The sequence below is a fragment of the Schistocerca cancellata genome, chromosome 2, assembly GCF_023864275.1.
Source record: "Schistocerca cancellata isolate TAMUIC-IGC-003103 chromosome 2, iqSchCanc2.1, whole genome shotgun sequence".
NCBI classification, from domain to species: Eukaryota; Metazoa; Arthropoda; class Insecta; order Orthoptera; family Acrididae; genus Schistocerca; species Schistocerca cancellata.
This window is the reverse complement of record NC_064627.1, coordinates 462,180,300-462,203,573: the sequence shown is the minus strand read 5'-3', so window position 1 is coordinate 462,203,573 and position 23,274 is coordinate 462,180,300. Positions and strand designations below refer to the sequence as shown.

Below are 23,274 nucleotides of genomic sequence, written 5' to 3'. Positions count from 1 at the left end.
CACTGTCATTACCTCCCTTTCCTGTTCCACTCGCGTATGGTTCGCGGGAAGAACGACTGTCTGAAAGCCTCTGTGCGCGCTCTAATCTCTCTAATTTTACATTCGTGATCTCCTCGGGAGGTATAAGTAGGGGGAAGCAATATATTCGATACCTCATCCAGAAACGCACCCTCTCGAAACCTGGCGAGCAAGCTACACCGCGATGCAGAGCGCCTCTCTTGCAGAGTCTGCCACTTGAGTTTGTTAAACATCTCCGTAACGCTATCACGGTTACCAAATAACCCTGTGACGAAACGCGCCGCTCTTCTTTGGATCTTCTCTATCTCCTCCGTCAACCCGACCTGGTACGGATCCCACACTGATGAGCAATACTCAAGTATAGGTCGAACGAGTGTTTTGTAAGCCACCTCCTTTGTTGATGGACTACATTTTCTAAGGACTCTCCCAATGAATCTCAACCTGGTACCCGCCTTACCAACAATTAATTTTATATGATCATTCCACTTCAAATCGTTCCGCACGCATACTCCCAGATATTTTACAGAAGTAACTGCTACCAGTGTTTGTTCCGCTATCATATAATCATACAATAAAGGATCCTTCTTTCTATGTATTCGCAATACATTACATTTGTCTATGTTAAGGGTCAGTTGCCACTCCCTGCACCAAGTGCCTATCCGCTGCAGATCTTCCTGCATTTCGCTACAATTTTCTAATGCTGCAACTTCTCTGTATACTACAGCATCATCCGCGAAAAGCCGCATGGAACTTCCGACACTATCTACTAGGTCATTTATATATATTGTGAAAAGCAATGGTCCCATAACACTCCCCTGTGGCACGCCAGAGGTTACTTTAATGTCTGTAGACGTCTCTCCGTTGATAACAACATGCTGTGTTCTGTCTGCTAAAAACTCTTCAATCCAGCCACACAGCTGGTCTGATATTCCGTAGGCTCTTACTTTGTTTATCAGGCGACAGTGCGGAACTTTATCGAACGCCTTCCGGAAGTCAAGAAAAATAGCATCTACCTGGGAGCCTGTATCTAATATTTTCTGGGTCTCATGAACAAATAAAGCGAGTTGGGTCTCACACGATCGCTGTTTCCGGAATCCATGTTGATTCCTACATAGTAGATTCTGAGTTTCCAAAAACGACATGATACTCGAGCAAATTCTATTCGATCAACATCTATGAAACACTCAGTTCCTATAAATGATAACGGAAGTAATATTAGAGGGTCTTATAAATAACGTCAGGCACACTTTCTTCGTGAAATCCTCTTGCAAAGTTTTCGCTGTGTGTTTGTCAGTGCCTTATGTGGGGTACATGTAGCTGAGACTTGTCATGAAGCAGATACTTTTTTCGGAGTCATTCAACTTCTTTGCAAGCTGTTCACTAGTCGTTCACAGCGATCGGAAATTCTGAAACAGTATGTTGGAAGTTCTTTGTATTTCATGTCTGATACCTGCTGGAGTACTCGGTTTGACGCCACTTTACCAATTTCAGCTCACGGATGAGATTGTCATTGCTGTTGAAACTATCAGTAAGTTAATTTTGTGAGCAGAAACACATTCTGTGGTACGGAGTGTTTTGGTTGTGTGAGATCATTCAAATATTTAACCGTGGCATAAATGTAGTTAAAGTTGTTAGTAACAATTGACTACTGAAGCAAATTGCCACAATCTCGAAATACTATAACTGATGTTGAGGTAGGACATTTTGAGAGCTTATTAAATGACCTGAAATATCTTTGCGAAAATTGAGATGCCATTCTCTCTGATCTAAAGTTGTTCCCAGTGTAAGTAATATCGATCCTGAATTTCCGGAGCTGCACACTAAGGAGAGGAAATCATTTCATGATGAAACCAGAAGTGATGTGACAGATGTGAATTCAAAAGATTTATTCAAGATAAATGTATTTCATGTTATTATTGACAATCTATTGTGTAACTTGATAATCCGATATGAAACTGTGAATATTTTAGATGGAACATTGGGTTTTATGGAAATACTCAAAGATGACCGATAATCAGATTACTGTGGCATGCTAGTTATTTATCAATGAATACTGTAATTGTGTCACAACAGATTTAGAAGAAGAAACTGAATATTTGGAAACGATTTGAAGTTAAAACGTTGAATACATTAATTTGGAATCATTAGACATCCAGAAGAAGATTCATGAGTTTAAATTTTAAAGCTTATTTCTGTATATATGTGTAGTTTCGCTTTACACCCTTCCAGCGATTTTAACTCAAGCAGAAATGTTACGCAGCTCTCTGGCTCGCGTTAAAAACTGTCTCAGATCAACTATGCATCAACAACGTCTCACAATTTCGGGGACCTTGGCAACTGAATATAATTTGGCAAGACACCTAGACTTTGAAGCTGTGATTCAAACATTTGATGAACGATTCGGTCGCAAAGCACCATTGACAGTGTTATGGGCAAGGCCCTTGCACGGCTCGCTGCTGTTTACAACGTGAGCGTGCTGATGTCTGCTTGCTGAAATGTATGGGCATGCCAGGGAACTAGCAGGGAAGGAAGGACTATGCCGTATCACAGCGTCACTGGCACTGGCGTTTCGTCAGGGTACAAATCCATGTAATATTTAGGCTTTTGTTTTAAAGTGAAAGTAAATTAGACCAGTTTAAAAAATAAAACTAAATGGAGCGTACGTGCATTTTACAATAATTAATTATCGAGCAGCCTTTGAAGACGAACTTGTAAGTTTGTCAGTTGCATCACTTTTCTCCGTTGCGTGTGGGTCATGGTTGAGCTATCATCCAGTTCTCAAGTAGTGGTGGTCTTGGCTCCTGATAACTGTCACTACTTTTCAAACCAGTTTATTACTGTTCTTTCAGTCTCCTGCTCTATGGATGCATCACAGCGCTGGTATTCTTTCTTGGTACATTTAACCTTTGCACATTCGTTCATGATTCGTACTATTCGTATGTTAGTTCTGTCAAAGCTGCAGTGGAAAACAGCAGACATGGATTACGACTATTTTGCATTTTGCTACATTCCAAATAATGTTGACTGAAATATAACATTATACAAAGTGTATCACAATAGCTACTACTAGTTTTCTGAAATAACAGAGGGCATGAATTAAACATTCTTCTAGATAAAGCAATGTCCGGTAACGCGTAGTTTCGAAATTGCACTGGGGTGAAGGAAGCTGTATGTTATAATAACAGTGCTGGCGAGACTGCATTACAAAACGAGTGTGAACTCTGGGGCATGGTCTTACCAAAGGCACATCACGCAGGTGTGCTGCAACTGCTTTTTTCTGTGAAGCTATTATAATTAAATGGCTCTGAGCACTATGGGACTTAACATCTGTGGTCATCAGTCCCCTAGAACTTAGAACTACTTAAACCTAACTAACCTAAGGACATCACACACATCCATGCCCGAGGCAGGATTCGAACCTGCGACCGTAGCAGTCTCGCGGTTCCGGACCGAGCGCCTAGAACCGCTAGACCACCGCGGCCGGCTATAATTAAATACAATGAGAATTGCAAATATATTTATAAATATTATTTAAATTCGTAGCTGCAGCAGTCTACTGTAATTCTGATTGAAAATGTGCGTGGAAATCAAAAATGAGAGTGCAGAAAGTGTGCTTGGAAAAAATTACGTACTGGAGGCAGCAAAATTAATTTACAGTGTCAGTTCTGTAATCAGGGTCTTTCCCCACTTTCGTGTAAGAACAATGTTACGTATTTTTATACGCGAAACTAAGTAAACAAATTTCATAGAATATATTCTTTGACGAATAGTAATAAACTGTTGCGCTGGTGTATAAGTTCGTAGCGTTTTTCTGTAAGTTTAATAAACACAACAGATAAATATAACAGAGACTTTAGTCATCAATAATATATTCTCCTTCACTATTTACAGCAGTCGACCAACCTCGGGATAATTTTTCTATTCCATGATTATAGGAAGTATGTGGTTTTGAGGTGAGGTACCCGTTGAGCCATATTCAAGAGTGCATTTTCATCTGGAAAGGAAGTTCCTTGCAGATTGTTCGATAGAGAACAGAAAAGGTGAAAATCCGAGGGCCCAAGATCAGGTGAATAAGGTGGGTGCAGAATGACTTCCCAATCCAACAGGTGTATAGCGTTTTTTGTCAGTCAAGCAGAATGCGGGCGAGCTTTATCATGGAAAAGCATGTTCCTGATCGTTGTTCCTGGGATGCGTCTGCAAAATGTTAGTTATTGACAATGTATGTCGATAGTGATAGTTACACCTCAGGGAAGCAATTCGTAGTACACCACACCATCGTTGTCCCACCAGTTGCATCACATTGTATTTCGTGGATGCGCGTGCGTCTTTGTATGGGGAGTTGCTGCTCTGTTTGGGCTCAGCCATCCCTTTTTCCTTATGTTAGCATAAAGACACTCTTAGATGGCCCTTGGATTGTCACCCATGTAGAGTGAAATTAGACGTCAGGACGACAGTAAATTTCTTTAATTAACTTCTTTGTTCTGGTCCTCGGCCGTGGTACATCGGGAACAACTTGTTGGAGGCGTCCAATTGCCTCTCATGCGAAACAACAGACATGCAGCATTGCTAACGGTGCAAAGAACGGGGCCGAGCCTGGCGTCACTCGAATGCTGTTGCCATCGACGTCTTGGGCTGCGACCGTGATGGCAGCTGACGACACCGCGCAGGCGAGAATCTGGCGCTCTGTTCCGACAGCGGCTGCTTTCGCGACTCAGACCCCGTCCCGTGGTCGAACAGCGGACTCCATACTGCACTTCAGGCCATCACGCCAGGTGTCAGAGTCTCCAAGTGATACTGAGATGAGAATGTTTAAGTACAGGAATGACTGAGTTCTTATACGCTCCAGACCATGTTTTTTCAGGGCTTAAGTATATACTCCAAACACTTCTGCGGTCGGAGGCGTCTTGTCACGGTTCTTCCTCTGTCGGAGATTCGAGTCCTCCCTCGGGCATGGGTGAGTGTGTTGTCCTTAGTGTAAGTTAGTTCAAGTTAGATTAAGTAGTGCGTAGACCTAGGGACCGATGACCTCAGCAGTTTGGTCCCATAGTCCTTACCACAAATTTCCAATTTTAAACACTTCTCTGGTGGCGAGAGAGGAAAGGCTTCCATCCTTCCACCAGTGTACTCCGGCGTCGGCTGTTGCTATATCGCACCCAGTTGTCTCTGCTTCGGAAAGCCTTGTTTTGCTTCACAACGCATAAAACGCTTGCCTGCCTGCAGCTGGCTCCATTGCAACTCACTTCCACTCTGACTTACTCTTTGATGGAATATCGTCGATATGCTACATTGCCCTACCTTTTATCAGCTCTCAGTCCCTCGAGTCGACCAAACTGTTCCTGGCGACCGGCCCTTCTGGCCCTGTTTCGCCTCTTAAGAATTATTCTGACAATTGGTTTTCTTATCCTGATCACTTAATCTTACCAATTTCTATGGTGCATCTTGTCCTCCTCCTTAACTCAAACACCATGGAACTTATTTTCGTTACTAGGTTTCTTACACAAAACTTCTAACTTTCTATTCCAAAATTACGAACTAAAATGAATCAATTATCCTTATTACTAACACCCTGTGTATTCACCTTCCTTCTGCTGCTTTCATGCTCGTGGTATCCAGCTCACTAGAGTCTGAATGACGGCTGGGTCCGAACTCAGTCTTATCAGACACCCAATAATTCCTTTTCAGATCACCCTTCCATCTCAGCCAGATTTTGAAGGTTTCTCACAAAGGCCTGCACATCCTCAGCTGCCTTACCAGAAAAAGGAACAGTTAAACTTGTGACTGACAAATCTACATCTTGTCGTGACGATCGTGATTCTAGCAACGCAAGCAGTTCTCTATTATCTGATGTTAATTGTGCTACCCTTTCTAACAATATGCATACTGCTTCTGACTCTGACACACCTTGCATCTCTTGTTCTGTCGAAGCTTTGACCTTGACAACTCTAATCACGAGCCATCTCGACTCCCAGCATTACCTAGCCATATGCCCCCAATGACTGCATGTATTACATTTTACTGGAACTGATTCTGTACATGGTACTGAGTGGCCCTCAAGGTTACACTGTGCACATATAACATGCGCTAACCAATCGGAACTTCTATTATCTCCCGCTACGGTCGCAGGTTCGAATCCTGCCTCGGGCATGGATGTGTGTGATGTCCTTAGGTTAGTTAGGTTTAAGTAGTTCTAAGTTCTAGGGGACTGATGATCTCAGATGTTGAGTCCCATAGTGCTCAGAGCCATTTGCACCATTTGCACAAATAAACCCATAGTAACCCGAATACCAATATGCAAAACAAAAACGATACTAACTTATGCCCAACTTAATAACTTCTGTACTTCATTGTTTGCATGGTAAGAATAACAACTGAAACAAATCCTTCTAAAATCTGTGTGATGAGAGCACTGTCTTTTGGATAGAAAACGAAGCATTTGCAAACACTGTATTACTGACAAGTAATGTTTATTTTCTTGTCCTCTATGACATCAGAAAATTAGGAAGAGTTATTCTGATACGCTTGTACATAAGCTTCCTGCTCTGCATCGGAACACTTCGCTGTATTTCTTCCAGGGCACCCGGTTTCTAAATACAGTGCAATGACACGTCACAGTCTGTATAATTTCCTCGGATGCTCACGTATTCTGTAATACAGGACAACAGTGCATCCAATATGCTACCGAAGTTAGCATGTACTCTTAATAGTGGCTCAATAGACACGTATATGTACTATGGCGTCCTCTCATTCAATCCACTGCTCAATGAACAGCTTTTAATTCGCTCGAATTCCGTCGGCGATATCTCGCGCAACATATAGTACCGTGGTATAAACTGGCGAAAAAATGGTTCTGTTGGAGTGCAAAAAGGCATGTCCCTCTTCAAAAGACTAACAGTCCTCATACTAACTTCCTCTACAAAAATTTAGGCATGCGACATTTCCGCTTTTTCAACACAAAACTTTCGAAATCACTTTATCCTGTCTCTGTTTATAGTGAAGCCTTCATATTCAGATTCTCCCTCTCACTGCCACTGTCCATGTCTCTACATCTGCATCTACATCTACATCATACCCCGCAAGCCACCTATTGGTGTGCGGCGAAGGGTACTTTCTGTACCACTAATTGAGTCCTCCAACCCTGTTACACTCGCGAATAACGCGTGGGAAGAATGACTGTCGGAAACCTCTATATTGGCTCGAATTGCTCGAATTTTCTCCTCGTAGTCATTAGACAAGACGTGTGTGGGAGGAAGTAATATGTTGTCCGACTCTTCTCAAAAAATGCTCTCTCGAAACTTCAATAGTAAATCTCTCCGTGATGCACAACGGCTCTTCTGCGAGGTCTGCTAACAGAGTTTTTTGAGCATCTCCATAACGCTCTCTTGGAGGCCAAACGGTCGCATGCTGAAACGTTGGATCTTCTCTATCTCTTCTATCAGTCCTACCTGGTAGAAATCCAGTGAGATGAACAATACTCAAGGATCGCTCGAACAAGCGCCCTATAAGCCACTTCCTTCGTGGATGAGTTACATTTCCTTGAGATTCTTCCTACGGATTGGAGTCTGGCATCTGTTTTTCCCACTACTTGCTTTTGTCATTCCACTTAAGGTCCTACATATTTTACGGCAGATACTGTTTCCAGTGGTTTGCCATCAGTAATGTAGCTGCAAAGTAGTGAGTTCCTTTTTCTATGTATGTGCACTATGTTACATTTATTTACGTTCAGGGTCAACTGCCAGAGCCTGCACCATTCATCCACTCTCTGGGGGTCATTCGGCAAATCGTTCTATCTTCTGGTGCTGCTACTATGTTATAGACAGCTGAATCATCTGCGAACAGCCTTAAAAGAGCATCCGAAGCTTTCCACTAGATCATTTATATACCCTATTGAAAACAGTAACGGTCCTATCACACTTATTTGTGGTACTCCGGAAATTACATCTGTCGATTTTGTTCCGTGAAGTGCGACATGTTAAGTTCTATCTGCAAGGAAGTCTTGAATCCAGTTGCAAATCTGCTCCGATATTCGATAAACTCGTATTTTTTTCACTAAACCGCTCGCATTTCTCCCATTGATGTAAAGTATATCCCAATGCCATTGTCTCCAGTCTCATTTAGTCTCCTTTTGTCTTTCCTTGTCACTGCCGCTGTTTCCACCATACCTAGGCAGCTCAAAAGCTGTGAAGGGGGGGGGGGGAGGTGCGGAGTCAAATTAATTTTTTCTTTATGCCCAAGTATTTAAAATTTAGGTCCAAAATGCACCCTCCCCTATACCTAAGCCTTAAGGTTCGCCGGTCTGGGAGGGTCCAGACCCCCCCCCCCACCAAAGCCTATGTATGGTGTCCACTCATCTCTCTTTGTCGTTTCCACAGTCTCCTCTCTCTTTTCCTCCCACTGCTTCTGTCTTCATTCATCTCTCTTTCTCCTTTCCTGGCACTGTCTCTCTTTGACCATCAGTATCTCTCTCTTTGGCTGTCACTGCCATTGTCTTCATCCATCTCTCTCTCTTTCACTGACATTTTCTCTCTCCCACCATCACTGTCTCCTTTCTCTTTCTCTCCCACTGGCACTGTGTTTTTTCTCTTCCACCGTCACTGTCTCTCTGCCATTTTCTTTCAACACAAAAAAGCGACATGTTCGAATGCCAAAATTTTTATCAGGGATGGTGGAATGGGGATTGAGGCAGCTGGTTTCCTTCTTATCTGACAGGCTTTTAAAGGGGAATATACTCGCTTTTTGTGCTCCAACAGGAGCATTTTTCTGCTGGTTCCCTTCTTTTCCCTGCGACAGCTTATATAAAACGAATCCTATAGGTCAATAAAGCTTAACAATGTATACACTTCGATACATTAATTTACTTTGACACATATAAGCAACAAATAGATACACATAACGAAAGGTTATCACAAAATCGTTTGCTTTACGTTTTTTCGCAGTACGTTGCTTATTGATGACAATTCATTGGAAATGCCGAATTAAGACGTGTATTACAAAAGCGTAAAAACGTTATGAGACATATTTCATTGAATTTGCTATCTTTCCAGGTTTACATAATTTTTTCCAGTCATTTAAAGTTCTTAATAGACATGTTAAGATCCTTTTTTAGCCCTTTTTTGTTACAGCAGTATCACTTTGGGCATATGCAGTGCACCATAAAGTGTTACTGGAGAACAAATGCTGACTAAAAACATAGTACGATGATGTAAGAACCCTTCTGATGATCCTAGAATCCATGTATGCACAACGTCAGTTGAAACTATATTTACGCCTCAGACTGGATATTACGCACATATTTTACTGCTTAAGTACGACAACTGCAAAGCCTAGACTTGGTAACGGTTAACTACACTCCTGGAAATGGAAAAAAGAACACATTGACACCGGTGTGTCAGACCCACCATACTTGCTCCGGACAATGCGAGAGGGCTGTACAAGCAATGATCACACGCACGGCACAGAGGACACACCAGGAACCGCGGTGTTGGCCGTCGAATGGCGCTAGCTGCGCAGCATTTGTGCACCGCCGCCGTCAGTGTCAGCCAGTTTGCCGTGGCATACGGAGCTCCATCGCAGTCTTTAACACTGGTAGCATGCCGCGACAGCGTGGACGTGAACCGTATGTGCAGTTGACGGACTTTGAGCGAGGGTGTATAGTGGGCATGCGGGAGGCCGGGTGGACGTACCGCCGAATTGCTCAACACGTGGGGCGTGAGGTCTCCACAGTACATCGATGTTGTCGCCAGTGGTCGGTGGAAGGTGCACGTGCCCGGCGACCTGGGACCGGACCGCAGCGACGCACGGATGCACGCCAAGACCGTAGGATCCTACGCAGTGCCGTAGGGGACCGCAACGCCACTTCCCAGCAAATTAGGGACACTGTTGCTCCTGGGGTATCGGCGAGGACCATTCGCAACCGTCTCCATGAAGCTGGGCTACGGTCCCGCACACCGTTAGGCCGTCTTCCGCTCACGCCCCAACATCGTGCAGCCCGCCTCCAGTGGTGTCGCGACAGGCGTGAATGGAGGGACGAATGGAGACGTGTCGTCTTCAACGATGAGAGTCGCTTCTGCCTTGGTGCCAATGATGGTCGTATGCGTGTTTGGCGCCGTGCAGGTGAGCGCCACAATCAGGACTGCATACGACCGAGGCACACAGGGCCAACACCCGGCATCATGGTGTGGGGAGCGATCTCCTACACTGGCCGTACACCACTGGTGATCGTCGAGGGGACACTGAATAGTGCACGGTACATCCAAGCCGTCATCGAACCCATCGTTCTACCATTCCTAGACCGGCAAGGGAACTTGCTGTTCCAACAGGACAATGCACGTCCGCATGTATCCCGTGCCACCCAACGTGCTCTAGAAGGTGTAAGTCAACTACCCTGGCCAGCAAGATCTCCGGATCTGTCCCCCATTGAGCATGTTTGGGACTGGATGAAGCGTCGTCTCACGCGGTCTGCACGTCCAGCACGAACGCTGGTCCAACTGAGGCGCCAGGTGGAAATGGCATGGCAAGCCGTTCCACAGGACTACATCCAGCATCTCTACGATCGTCTCCATGGGAGAATAGCAGCCTGCATTGCTGCGAAAGGTGGATATACACTGTACTAGTGCCGACATTGTGCATGCTCTGTTGCCTGTGTCTATGTGCCTGTGGTCCTGTCAGTGTGATCATGTGATGTATCTGACCCCAGGAATGTGTCAATAAAGTTTCCCCTTCCTGGGACAATGAATTCACGGTGTTCTTATTTCAATTTCCAGGAGTGTATATCGGAAAAGGTTTCGAAGATCCAAGAGAATATCATCTTAAGAATATACCGTACAGACTGACGATCTGCCATCAACAGAAATTATAGAAGTGGGCATCGGCACAATTGGTACCTTTCTTGCTCTAAAAAATCATGGGTTTGGGGATTTTCTCAGGAATCGTCGACGAAAAAATGTTGCTTTCGTAGGCCACCTAAGGTCCGCCATAGACTACACCTAATACAGAAGGACCAATCGATTTGTTCAATTTGCGTGGGCTGGAGAAAATGTGTAATGTTTAAATTTTGGCCTTGTGCTGTACTCCGCCACACACCGTCAGGTGGCTTGCGGAGTATGGATGTAGATGTAGATGTAGATAGCTGTAGTATGCTAGTTCTTCCGACAGGTATACAGTTACTAATCCAAGGGCTATCCAAAACAATTGACCCCTTATCTCTGTGATCAGTAAAACCCGAGATACGACCCCCTGAAAAGTCATATTTTCGCGCGAGGCTTTGTGGAACGTGTTACCGTGCACGAACCTATTACATTTGTGAAGGTATGTTTAGTGTTTAATAAGAAATTATATTTATTTTGTATTTCATCACAATACGTATTTTTTGTGTATGCCCAATATTCCCCGAATTGCGTTGTGTTTAAATCATATCAAATCTTATTTAAAAAAGATAAAACTCGGTTGCTATATTTGGAGATGGGACCCAGTCACACATCTTGCCCGGGGTCCAGTCTTGGCTCACAGCGCCCCTGCAGATCGCACACGGCCGAGATTTTCTTCTAAGAAAAATACACTCCAGCAGTACACGTGAGAAGTGTGTCTGTCGTTCATTCGTACAAGATAATGCTCGCAATGTGAACCTGATCCATTACAGAGTCTCTGTTTCTCAATGTAAATAAAAATTGCGCGCTAATTTAACGATGTGTAGGAGCAGTTCTTTAATGACGCGACAGTCGCTGTGGACGTCCACCACCTGCAGTGGATACTGCTGTGGTGCGCCCTCCGTCAAACGCCGACAGCCGACCGCCCGCGAGCCGCAGCATTTAAACTCACGCACTACCAGCAGCCGACCTTCGAACCGCAAGAAGTTGGCAGGCGCGCCGTCAGAGGAGGATACGAGCGGCCACAACCAGGCCAAGCAGTCAACGTGCTCACCAGCCACACTGCGTTATGCATCCGCCAACAAGGGAATTAGCCAATACGCGCGGTCAGTATTTTAAGACCACGTTCTGGTGGCAACCGGTAGTTAGTCCACCCGCCGGTGCCGTTCGCTTTCGACGTCGCACTTCTGGGGACGGGTCCTGCTTAACACGATAGTTTCGGACTTGGAGAAATTTTGAGTGGTGACTATTGAACTTACATTCTGATCAAAATTACTTTATACACTACTGGACATTAAAATTGCTACACCACGAAGATGACGTGCTACAGACACGAAATTTAACCGACAGGAAGAAGATGCTGTGATATGCAAATGATTAGCTTTTCAGAGCATTCACATAAGGTTGCCGCCGGTGGCGACACCTACAACGTGCTGACACGCGGAAAGTTTCCAACCGATTTCTCATACACAAACAGCAGTTGAACGGCGTTGCCTGGTGAAACGTTGTTGTGATGCCTCGTGTAAGGAGGAGAAATGCGTAACATCACGTTTCCGACTTTGATAAAGGCCAGATTGTAGTCTATCGCGATTGTGGTTTATCGTATCACGACATTGCTGCTCGCGTTGGTCGAGATGCAACGACTGTTAGCAGAATATGGAATCGGTAGGTTCAGGAGGGTAATACGGAACGCCGTGCTGGATCCCAACGGCCTCGTATCACTAGCAGTCGAGATGACAGGCATCTTATCCACAACGCTGTAACGGATCGTGCACCCACGTCTCGATCCCTGAGTCAACAGATGGGGACGTTTGCAAGACGACAACCATCTGCACGAACAGTTCGACGACGTTTGCAGCAGCATGGACTATCAGCTCGGAGACCAGGGCTGCGGTTACCCTTGACGCTGCATTACAGACAGGAGCGCCTGCGATGGCGTACTCAACGACGAACCTGGGTGCACGGATGGCAAAACGTCATTTTTACGGATGAATCCAGGTTCTGTTTACAGCATCATGATGGTCGCATCCGTGTTTGGCGACTTCGCGGTGAACACACATTGGAAGCGTGTATTCGTCATCGCCATACTGGCGAATCACCCGGCGTTATGGTAGGGGGTGCCATTGATTACACGTCTCGGTCACCTCTTGTTCGCATTGACGGCACTTTGAACAGTGGACGTTACATTTCAGATGTGTTACGACCCGTGGCTCTAACCTTCATTCGATCCCTGCGAAACCCTACATTTCAGCAGGATAATGCACGACCGCATGTTGCAGGTCCTGTACGGGCGTTTCTGGATACAGAAAATGTTCGACTGCTGCCCTGGCCAGCACATTCTCCAGATCTCTCACCAATTGAAAACGTCTGGTCAATGGTGGCCGAGCAACTGGCCCGTCACAATACGCCAGTCACTACTCTTGATGAACTGTGGTATCGTGTTGAAGCTGCATGGCAGCTGTACCTGTGCACGCCATCCAAGCTCTGTTTGACTCAATGCCCAGGCGTATCAAGGCCGTTATTACGGCCAGAGGTGGTCGTTCTCGGTACTGATTTATCAGGATCTATGCACCCAATTTGTGTGAAAATGTAATCACATCTCAGTTCTAGTATAATATATTTGTTCAATGAATACCCGTTTATCATCTATATTTCTTCTTGGTGCAGCAATTTTAATGGTCAGTAGTGTAATTGACACTTCGTGCGTTGGAGCTGGTTTCCTCCAATGAGGGCACTGAATGTCACGCCGGAACCGTTCGCTATTGCCAGACTGCCGCAACAATTGGTCAGTTCACTTCCAGTTCCTTGATGTGTTTGGAACCCGAATAATGGATATCGCACTTTTATTTCATATTTCATCACGCATCATTACCACACCACAAACATGAAACACACATACACATACACGCGCGCACACACACACAGACGCGCAAACACTACTGGGTACTTCCGCACAGGATGTGGTTCAGGGTCACATATGCCGTTATCATAATCACCGAGAACGGCTTACATTAGATAAGCTTCGCATGACATTGCGTGAAACTGAGTTTTTGAAGGCCGTAGTTCATCATTGTGACTCGGTGATCACAGTCAACAAAATAACAGTTTGCAGCGGTTAGCGTATTAACGAACCATGCTGAAGGTCGTAGCTTCGAAAGTAGTGAAATTTTTTTATTTCTAAATCTAATTAAAAGAGATTGATTACTATATTTATTCAATTAATTGATTATATACAATTTTCATTTCTAATTCTTTGCCACGTCATTTTGATCATCGTATTGACTTCTTTATCTGCTCTCATTTTTATACCTTTCATTCTTCTTTGTCTGGAATCTGCATGTGTCGTCTATAATCTGAAACCAAGAACCAACGAGGACTGCCCATCGGATGGTAAGCGGCAGCTCGTGTGGCCAGTGAGAGGATAGTTTTAGGTAACCAATGACACCGAGAAGTTACAGTTGCCTTTATCGATGAAACTGAGCTTTTTCCATCTTGAGTTTGCTCGTACGGATTAGCTTTAATAGCCGTGAACAAAGCTATCGCGATTTTAGTTCTGTCGCTGATAGTCGACCATCGCTTTTTCGGAGACATTACACGTCGCGAGATTGTGGTTAGCATAGGATATGAGTTTAAATTCACGACTACAAAACGCGTCTGCTGCCGCAGTTTTGCCATTGTGTACTTAAAATCAGTTGCCAACAGAGAATTTCGCATTTCCGACATACCTTGTGACGACCGCTTCCAACACTGCTCAGGGTTCACAGTAATAGCATTCGTGAAGTGACTTTCCATGTTTCCATGTTACGTATAACAGAGCGGCAGTCGGCAGCCGATATGGGAACGCCACAGCGGCAAGTGACAAACGTCAGCTATCAAATAATTTTAAACGGACTGTAGACAGATTTTCATATCCTGTACTGGACACGGACTTTAGCTCAGCACCAAGACAGGACATAATAAGCGTTACGGTACTGACCATGCCAAGTGTTGCTTGAGTTTTCTGCTAGGAACTGACAGATTTTGTTCTTTGGATCTGGACACTTCAAGAAGATATGAAGATGGTATCCAACTTACTGCGCACACACTACATTTGTAGTGCCCACGTCTACTATACTCATTACTCGCGGCAGTCAGTCTACCGATTCCCGTAAGAGTTCGAGCAATGTGAGTGCATCCGCACTGAAAAAGATCATTGGCCGGTAAGCCTTATCTATATGAAGATAGTATCTGTTCTTTCGGACAATGGATCTTACTGCTTCGGTCAGCACTACTACGGGGATTTCTGTTACTGTTCCTGATCACTGATCTCCCAATATTTGAACTGATAGGAACTGTTAACAGTGTGAAGACATTTTTAAGACCACTGTCGACGTTAGACCTCTAACAATAGCAATAACGACTGTAGACACCCGTATGGAGGACATGGTAATAAACAGTACTGGTGCAGAGAAACTGAAAGACTAGAAAGCCAATAAGTCAGCAAGTTCTGATGGAATCCCAGTTCGGTTTTACAAAGAGTACTCTACAGCAATGATCCCTTTGTTAGTTTGCACTTATAGGCAGTCTCTCGCCCAGCGCAAAGACCCAAGCGACTGGGAAAAAAACGCAGGTGGTTCCGGGTATACAGAGTGGTCCATTGATAGTGACCGGGCCAAATATCTCACGAAATAAGCATCAAACGAAAAAACTACAAAGAAAGAAACTCGTCTAGCGTGAAGGGGGAAATCAGATGGCACTATGGTTGACCCGCTAGATGGCGCTGCCATAGGTCAAACGGATATCAACTGCGTTTTTCAAATAGGAATCCCATTTTTTATTACATATTCGTGTAGTACGTAAATAAATATGAATGTTTTAGTTGTACCACTTTTTTCGCTTTGTGATAGATGGCGCTGTAATAGTCACAAACGTATAAGTACGTGGTATCACATAACATTCCGCCAGTATGGACGGTATTTGTTTCGTGATACATTACCCGTGTTAAAATGGACCGTTTACCAATTGCGAAAAAGGTCGATATCGTGTTGATGTGTGGCTATTGTGATCAAAATGCCCAACGGGCGCGTGCTATGTATGCTGCTCGGTATCCTGGACGACATCATCCAAGTGTCCGGACCGTTCGCCCGATAGTTACGTTATTTAAGGAAACAGGAAGTGTTCAGCCGCATGTGAAACGTCATCCACGACCTGCAATAAATGATGATGTCCAATTAGGTGTTTTAGCTGCTGTCGCGGCTAATCCGCACATCAGTAGCAGACAAATTGTGCGAGAATCGAGAATCTCGAAAACGTTCCTATTAAAAAAAAAAAAAAAACGCAGTTGATATCCGTTTGACCTATGGCAGCGCCATCTAGCGGGCCAACCATAGCGCCATCTGGTTTCCCCCTTCAAGCTAGACAAGTTTCGTTCTTTGTAGTTTTTTCGTTTGACGCTTATTTCGTGAGATATTTGACCCGGCCACTATCAATGGACCACCCTGTATAAGAAGAATAAGCGAATGGACTCGTAAAATTACAGACCAATATCAGAAACATCGGTTTGCTGCAGAATCCTTGAACATATTCTCAGTTCGAATACAATAAATTACCGTGAGAGGGAAAAGCTTCTGTCTACAAGTCAGCAGGGTTTTAGAAAGCATCGCTCATGTGAAACTCACCTTGCCCTTTTCTCACATGAGATCCTGCGAATCATGGGTGAAGGGCAACAGACTTCCGTAAAGCATGTGACACGGTGCGCCGCTGGCAAGTGTTAACAAAGGTAGAAGCATACGGAATAGATTTCCATATATATCGAAGTTTTCTTAAGAAACAGAACCCAGAATGTTGTCCTCGACGGCGTGTATTCTTCAGAGACAGGGGTCTCGTCAGGAGTGCCTCAGGGATGTGTGACAGGACCGCTGCTACTTTTCATATACGTAAATCATCTGGCGGACAGAGTGAGCAGCAGCGTGCGTTTGTTTGGTGGTGATGCTGTAGTGTACGGGAAGTGTAGTGGGACGCGAAATTGAAGCGTCACCCATCCACCAGTGTCAGCCCAGTTTGCAGGTGAATATAAGTTTAATTTAGTTTTGTTTAGGTATTTTTGTAATATTTGTAATAGCTGTGAATTATCTAAAGTTTTTGTATTTATTTTTTATGTTTCATGTACGGAGAGGGCGGCGCAACGAACGGAGACAGCATCTTCGCTGCCGGGACCAGAGAGAAAATTGCTGGCCACTATACGTCGCGGGTCGACAGCCAAAGAGCGACAGAAGATTCTGAAACCGATTTGTTGCGTTGTGCTTCTAAAAATTGAAAATGAATTTTTTTGTAATGTTTTGTACAACAATGATATCATAGGAAGTTTAATCTTATTGAAATTGTTAGTTCTGTCTTGTCAAGGCTCAGGTTCACGTCTGTATGTAGGAAGATAATAAACTAGTGGATGCTACTAAAGTTGAAATACGTGTTCCGAGGATTTATTTATGAAGAATTATGTCAATGAATTAATAATATATTTGACAAGATTATTGAATTTTGGCAGCGTTCATCGCGACTTTGAATCTCAAAGTTTATTCAATGTGGTTCTAATATCGATTAAATCAGATAACGTGTATCAATATAATTTCTGAGGAGAAACAAACGACATCTAAAATTGAAAAAGTTTACGCAAACCAATTGGCCCGAGTGACGTAATTCTGTGCATACGACTCAAATGATGTTTTACAGTTTCGTTCAAGAACCATTCTGATACAATTTAAAAAGGAATATAAATAATTTTGAAGTGTGTTGTAACTGACGTAGGTGACGAAGTCTGCACATGGTCATATAGCAAAAGAAAACAGTTTATACAAAACTTACGTCGTTACACTACAGAAGGTGACGAAGTTGAGTGACTAGAAGAATACAAGATGACTTGGACAACATTTTTAGTTGATGTGATGAATGGCGGCTAGCTCTAAATGTAGAAAAATATACGTTGATGGGGAGGAGTGTGGAAAACAAACCCATAATGTTCGAATACAGTATTAGTAGTGCTTGACACAATCACGTCGTTTAAATATCTGGGCGTAACGTTGCAGAGCGATGTGATATGAAATGAGCGTGTGAGGGTTGTGGTATCGAAGCCGAGTAGTCGACTTTGGTTTATTGAGAGGATTCTACAAAAGTGTGATTCATCTGGAAATGAGGTCGCGTATGGGACGCTAGTACGACCTCTTCTTGAGTACTGCTCGAGTGTTTGGGATCTGCGCCAAGTCGGATTAAATGAAGGCCCTGAACCAATTCAGAGTCAGGCTGCCAGATTTGTTACCAGTAGGTTCGATCAATACACATGTATTATGGAGATGCTTCGGGAACTCAAATGAGGATCAACTGAGGGAATGCGAAGTTTTACTCGTGGAAAACTATTAAGAAAATTTAGAGAACTGGCGTTTGAGGCTGACTGCAGGGCGATTCTGCTGTCGCCAAAGCGCATTTCGTGTAAGGACTATGACCATAAGGTTAAAGAGACTAGGGCTCCTATGGAGGTTTATAGACAGTCTTTTTCCTTCGTTCTGTTTGCGAGTTGAACAGAAACGGAAGTGACTAGTTGTGGTACAGGGTACCTCCGCCACGCATCATAAGGTGACTTGCGGAGTACGTATGTAGACGTAGAGCTGCAACCACTGCAATGGCTAGTGCTGCGGCGTCAAGCCTGTTTGACCCAAACTGTGTGATGCAACAGTTACCAGCCCATGATGGGAGTTACATATAATTCTCAGAGGAACGTTTTTGGCAGTATGTAGTCAAGTGAGGAAAATAATTAACAATGTCGACTTATGAGAAATGATACAGAATTTGTATTAAACAAAATCTGACTAAAAATACTCACGAGGCATGAAATAGGCGGAGCCAGTTTCATCCCCCCTCTTTCCCCCTACGTAAGCGAAATTCCTCTATATATAAGAAAATTTCGAGAAACAGTGATTTTCAGTGCCAGCTTGAACTTTCTTTTAAGCGATTAGCCCCATCACGTTCCTCTGTTAGAAGCCTCATTTCAAATTTGCTATTTACGACGATTATTTACTTGTGATTGTGATAGCTATAAGAGCAGCGACACGTGTGAAGTGTGTTGGAGCGTGACTCGTTGATGAATTCAGTGGACTTAGCGACTAATTGTATCTGTTAAAGTAGTGCCCCTCGATTAGGATGAGGCGCCGTGAGCAGTGGGCGAGGTTCACGACTAGGACCACACATTCTCTCTCTTATTTTTTTCCTTATTTGTTCATTCAACTCTCTGCGAGGAAGCGTGTAAGACATCTTTTGAGCCTAAGTGTTACATGTTTTACCAAACTGTACAGTATATAACAAGAGGACAATTTTGCTTGTAAAAGACAGATAATAAGTTGGCGAATTTTCGGTAAATACCGACAACTTACATAATGTTTGCAGCATACAGAGATCATGACGTTTGTGGTGCTATGATGTGATGATGGTGCTGGTGATGAATAAAAAATTAGTTCATGATAGAGATAAAAAGATGTTTGCAGCAATGAAGAAGTGCAGGAAGCGTGTAATACTGAACTGGCGGAGGGGGTTGGGGGGGGGGGGGTGGAGGGCTGATGGCAGGAGAGAGAAACGATAGGAAACGTTAGGATACGAGTGGTACGGAGTATTGTAGACTGCATTTGACTGCATACTGGGAACCAGCGGCGAAAGGGATGGCGTACTGTAGGCCATATATTGAGATGGATTTCAGGGTTGGGTGGGGGGAATTGTTTGAAGTTCTTCCGGGAGGGGATGGAAAAGGCATAACGGTGCATGAAACTTGCAGAATGAGTGTAATGGTGAGGCAGAGTATCTGAACTGAAAGTAAGAAGGTAGGGTATGTAATGTTGGTATTGGATTTTCGGATTTGAAATTTCACTGGGAAGAGGAGAATTTGTGGGAACTGGACGAGTCGGTGCAGGATGCCAGTTGAAGAAGGCAGGAAAGTGAGGAGGAACGCATATCTGTCGAGGCTTTCAAAGGATCTGTAAAATTTGGGATCAACGGAAATCCAGGGAGCGTCAACATACATTAGGATAGGATGGATGAGAAGGTAGGTAGATAGGTAGGTAGGAGGATGTAGCCCACATTAATGCCTGCTAGTAGTTTTAATAGACTTCAGGCTTCATCCCTTTGGCTGTTACAGATGTGCTGTCTGCATTTCGTGCTGTGGGTGGCTTCTCTTAGGCTGCCAAATGTTGGTACCTGTGCTGAGAGACGACTTTCCTGCCGGCATAAAATTTTTATCATCCGATTTTCTGAAAAATATTAGGTGAAAAAGTTGCACACCTTACAGTTTGATATCTTCACCCGATAAAGAACTGAATTTCTTTTCGTTGTCCATCATACTGCGCTGTATCAAATGAAGTAAAACATTTCAAGAAATTTTAAAGAGTTGGCAGAGATAAAAACGCACTGCATGAACTTCCCGTATGGTCGATTTTAGCTCAAATATTACAGTAAATGAAATGTAAATAAGATATTTAAATATGATTTAGAATTGAGAGCAGAGCGATGGGCGACCATTCAGGTCCCTGCGCATCGCAGATCATGTGATCGTAACAATCGTCAAATCTCATAGACGATTCAAGGTACCGAAACATTTTTTTTTTTTTGCAAGTGATAGCACACCTTGAGGCACATATGTTCTGTGATAAATACTCGAAAACTTTTTCATTCATCGAGACATGGAAATAATTCGTCAACAGCAGTGAGAGGTCAACCGTTCAGCACTCATACAGACGACCATACCACTGTAGGATAACCCAAACGGTGCACATCTACACATCCACAGCACCTGAGGAAAGACGTAGGAGGATCTGTATACACGTCCACAGCAGTGAAAAGCATGACATATTGTAGGCTAAAGAGGGTATATATTGAGATGGATTTCAGGGTTGGGGATGGGGAGTTGGATGAAGTTCTCGTGGAATTGATGTACAAGGCAGCTAAGGTGCAGTATGAGGCAATGGTGAGGCAGAGCATCTGGATTGAAAATAAGGAGGTAGGATACGTAATACTGGTTTTGGGTTTTCAGGTCTGAAGTTTCCATAGCTAGAGGAGAAGTTGTTGCAACTATACGATTCGGTATGGGATGCTAGTTGGAGGCGGCAGGAAAGCGAAGGAGAACGCATATCTGTCGAGGATTTCAGGGGACCTGTAAAATTTTGAAGCAAGGAAGATTCAGGAAGCAATGGCATAGGTTAGAATGGGTTGCATTGGGGGTTTATTGGTAAGGATATACGTAAGAGGATGTAGCACCAAGATATTGCCTGTAGAAGTTTTAAAAGGCTTCAAGCTTTATGCTGAGTCGTGATGGGGTCACACGGTCTTTGTTGATTTTATATTTGGGTTCTGCAGATTGTTCGTTTTGTTTTTGAACTGTAATTCGATCGCTTTGGTGTCGATTATTTGAGTTCCTCTCCACGCTGTCAGGGGCTTACTCTAGTCGAGCGCTTAGATGGTGCGCTGGCTGGCGGTCCTCACCCGTGACGCCGGCGATGTCGATGGCCCTGGCGCGCAGCACGCGGCCGAACTCTCCCTCCCCCAGCGTCTTCTCCAGCAGCAGGCGAGAGCGCGGGAACTCCCACTGCGGGTCCACCTGCAGCACAGCCGTCACACGCCGCGACACCAACTCTAAACTCGGTTATAGGAAGACACATAATTTGTTGCACTAATTATAAGGTATACTTATTTATACATTGCCGGAAAAATCCTCAAAGACGGTGTTCAGTGACACCACAGTATAATGTGTGTGTATTGAGGGGTTGTAGTGTTGGCAATTCATTCGTCGCAATCATCGGTTATCGGAAGGCTCTCAGGAGGCCTATCTGAACACCATTTTTTGACTAAGTGGGCATTAACTGTGCTGAATTTAGAGGTGAACAGTTTTTGCAACATTGATTCTAGGTTACACTCATGCCCCACCGGGGAGTAAGTACCCCTGTCGGACAGATCCAGCCGTTTGAATGGAGTCGCTCTGTGGGCCTACGGGAAGGGGGATGGATGTATGGACGGATTGCTCTTCGTGTTGGCTGCAATGTATCGGCGATCTGTTGCTGCTTGTGGAACACTCCAACAACTGTAGGTCAGGTTCTGGACGTCTGTGGCAGCACAGATGCACGTGAAGATCGACGCAGTGTGCGAGCAGCGATGGCCGACTGAGTATAATCCAGGGACAAATCCGGGCACATGTTGCGCCCATTGTGCCATCAGCGACCGTTGGGAACCGTCTGACTGCAGCTGCATTACGATCACTTGTGCCACTGGCCAGGCTACAACTCACTCTATGACTCTGCCAACTATGGCTACTCTCGTGTGTTGAAAGAGTTCACTGGAGAGTGCAATGGCGCTCTGTTATCTTCAGCGATGAGAGAAGGATCTGTCCGTATGTGAGTGACGGACACACACGTACATGGCGCAGTACTGGTGAGCTGTTTATGCCAAAGTACATTCACCCATGCCACACACATCCCATCCCAGGTGGTATGTGTGTGTGTGGGGGGGGTGGGGAGAGGCATCAGTTACAACTCGCCTTTAGTGTGTCTGCAGGGTACTGTAAACAGTGGCCACTACATTGCACAAACTGTTATTCCTGTGGTACTGACATTTCTTTGACAGGAAGGTGATGCGCTTTTTCATCACGACAGCGCAAACGGCTGCTGCGACGACATGCACTCTCTGTGGTGTAGAACAACTTTACTCTCCAGCAAAATCACCAGATCTCATGCCGATTGTACACGTATGGGACATGATGAAGGGTCTGCAAGAACCATTGCGCATTGCAATAAAAGGCACGAGATGCTTGGGATAATTTGTCGCGGGGTGCCATTCGACACCTTAACGACCGTTTTCGTGAGAGAATACACGCTTGCGTTATCGCCAGAGCGGGGATAAACTGTGTATTGGTGAGAATGTTTGGGTACGCTTTCCTGTGAGCTGTGTTTTTAATATGGTCTGAATTTGTTATCGTATACTCCTATAGTGATGAACTACTTGTCACCTCACTTGTCATTCAAATGACCTTGGTTTTGAAGGTGCTGCATTTTTTTCCGGCAGTATATATTTAGAGTTTCCTAGATAGTAAACATTACAATTTATATGGTATGTGGGCAGTATATAATAATAATAATAATAATAATGACAATACGTTTGGTAACGAATATTTGGAATTTAAGAAATGTCTTTCGTATTAACATAGATACACAGTGTCTCATCAGTCTTAATGTCTTAACATGTAAGAGCAAACTATTTAGAATGTACTCAGATGAGTAATCTGATTGAACTTGTATCTGACGACATTAAGACTGACACGATACTGTGAATCTATGCGGGCGTGCTGAAAAGTAATGCCTCCCAGTTTTTATGTGAAAATTCTTTAGGATTT

The 23,274-nt window shown here is 44.2% G+C and overlaps 1 protein-coding gene across 1 annotated transcript in view; it reads right to left on the bottom strand.

The window, feature by feature from the left end:
- The window catches only part of LOC126155143 (proto-oncogene tyrosine-protein kinase receptor Ret-like), a 137,821-nt gene that overhangs the window by 46,964 nt on the left and 67,583 nt on the right, over positions 1 to 23,274 (bottom strand). The window contains exon 8 of the mRNA XM_049916210.1: positions 21,375 to 21,489. Within this exon, the coding sequence (XP_049772167.1) occupies positions 21,375 to 21,489 (115 nt within the window). The remainder of the gene's footprint in view (positions 1 to 21,374; positions 21,490 to 23,274) is intronic.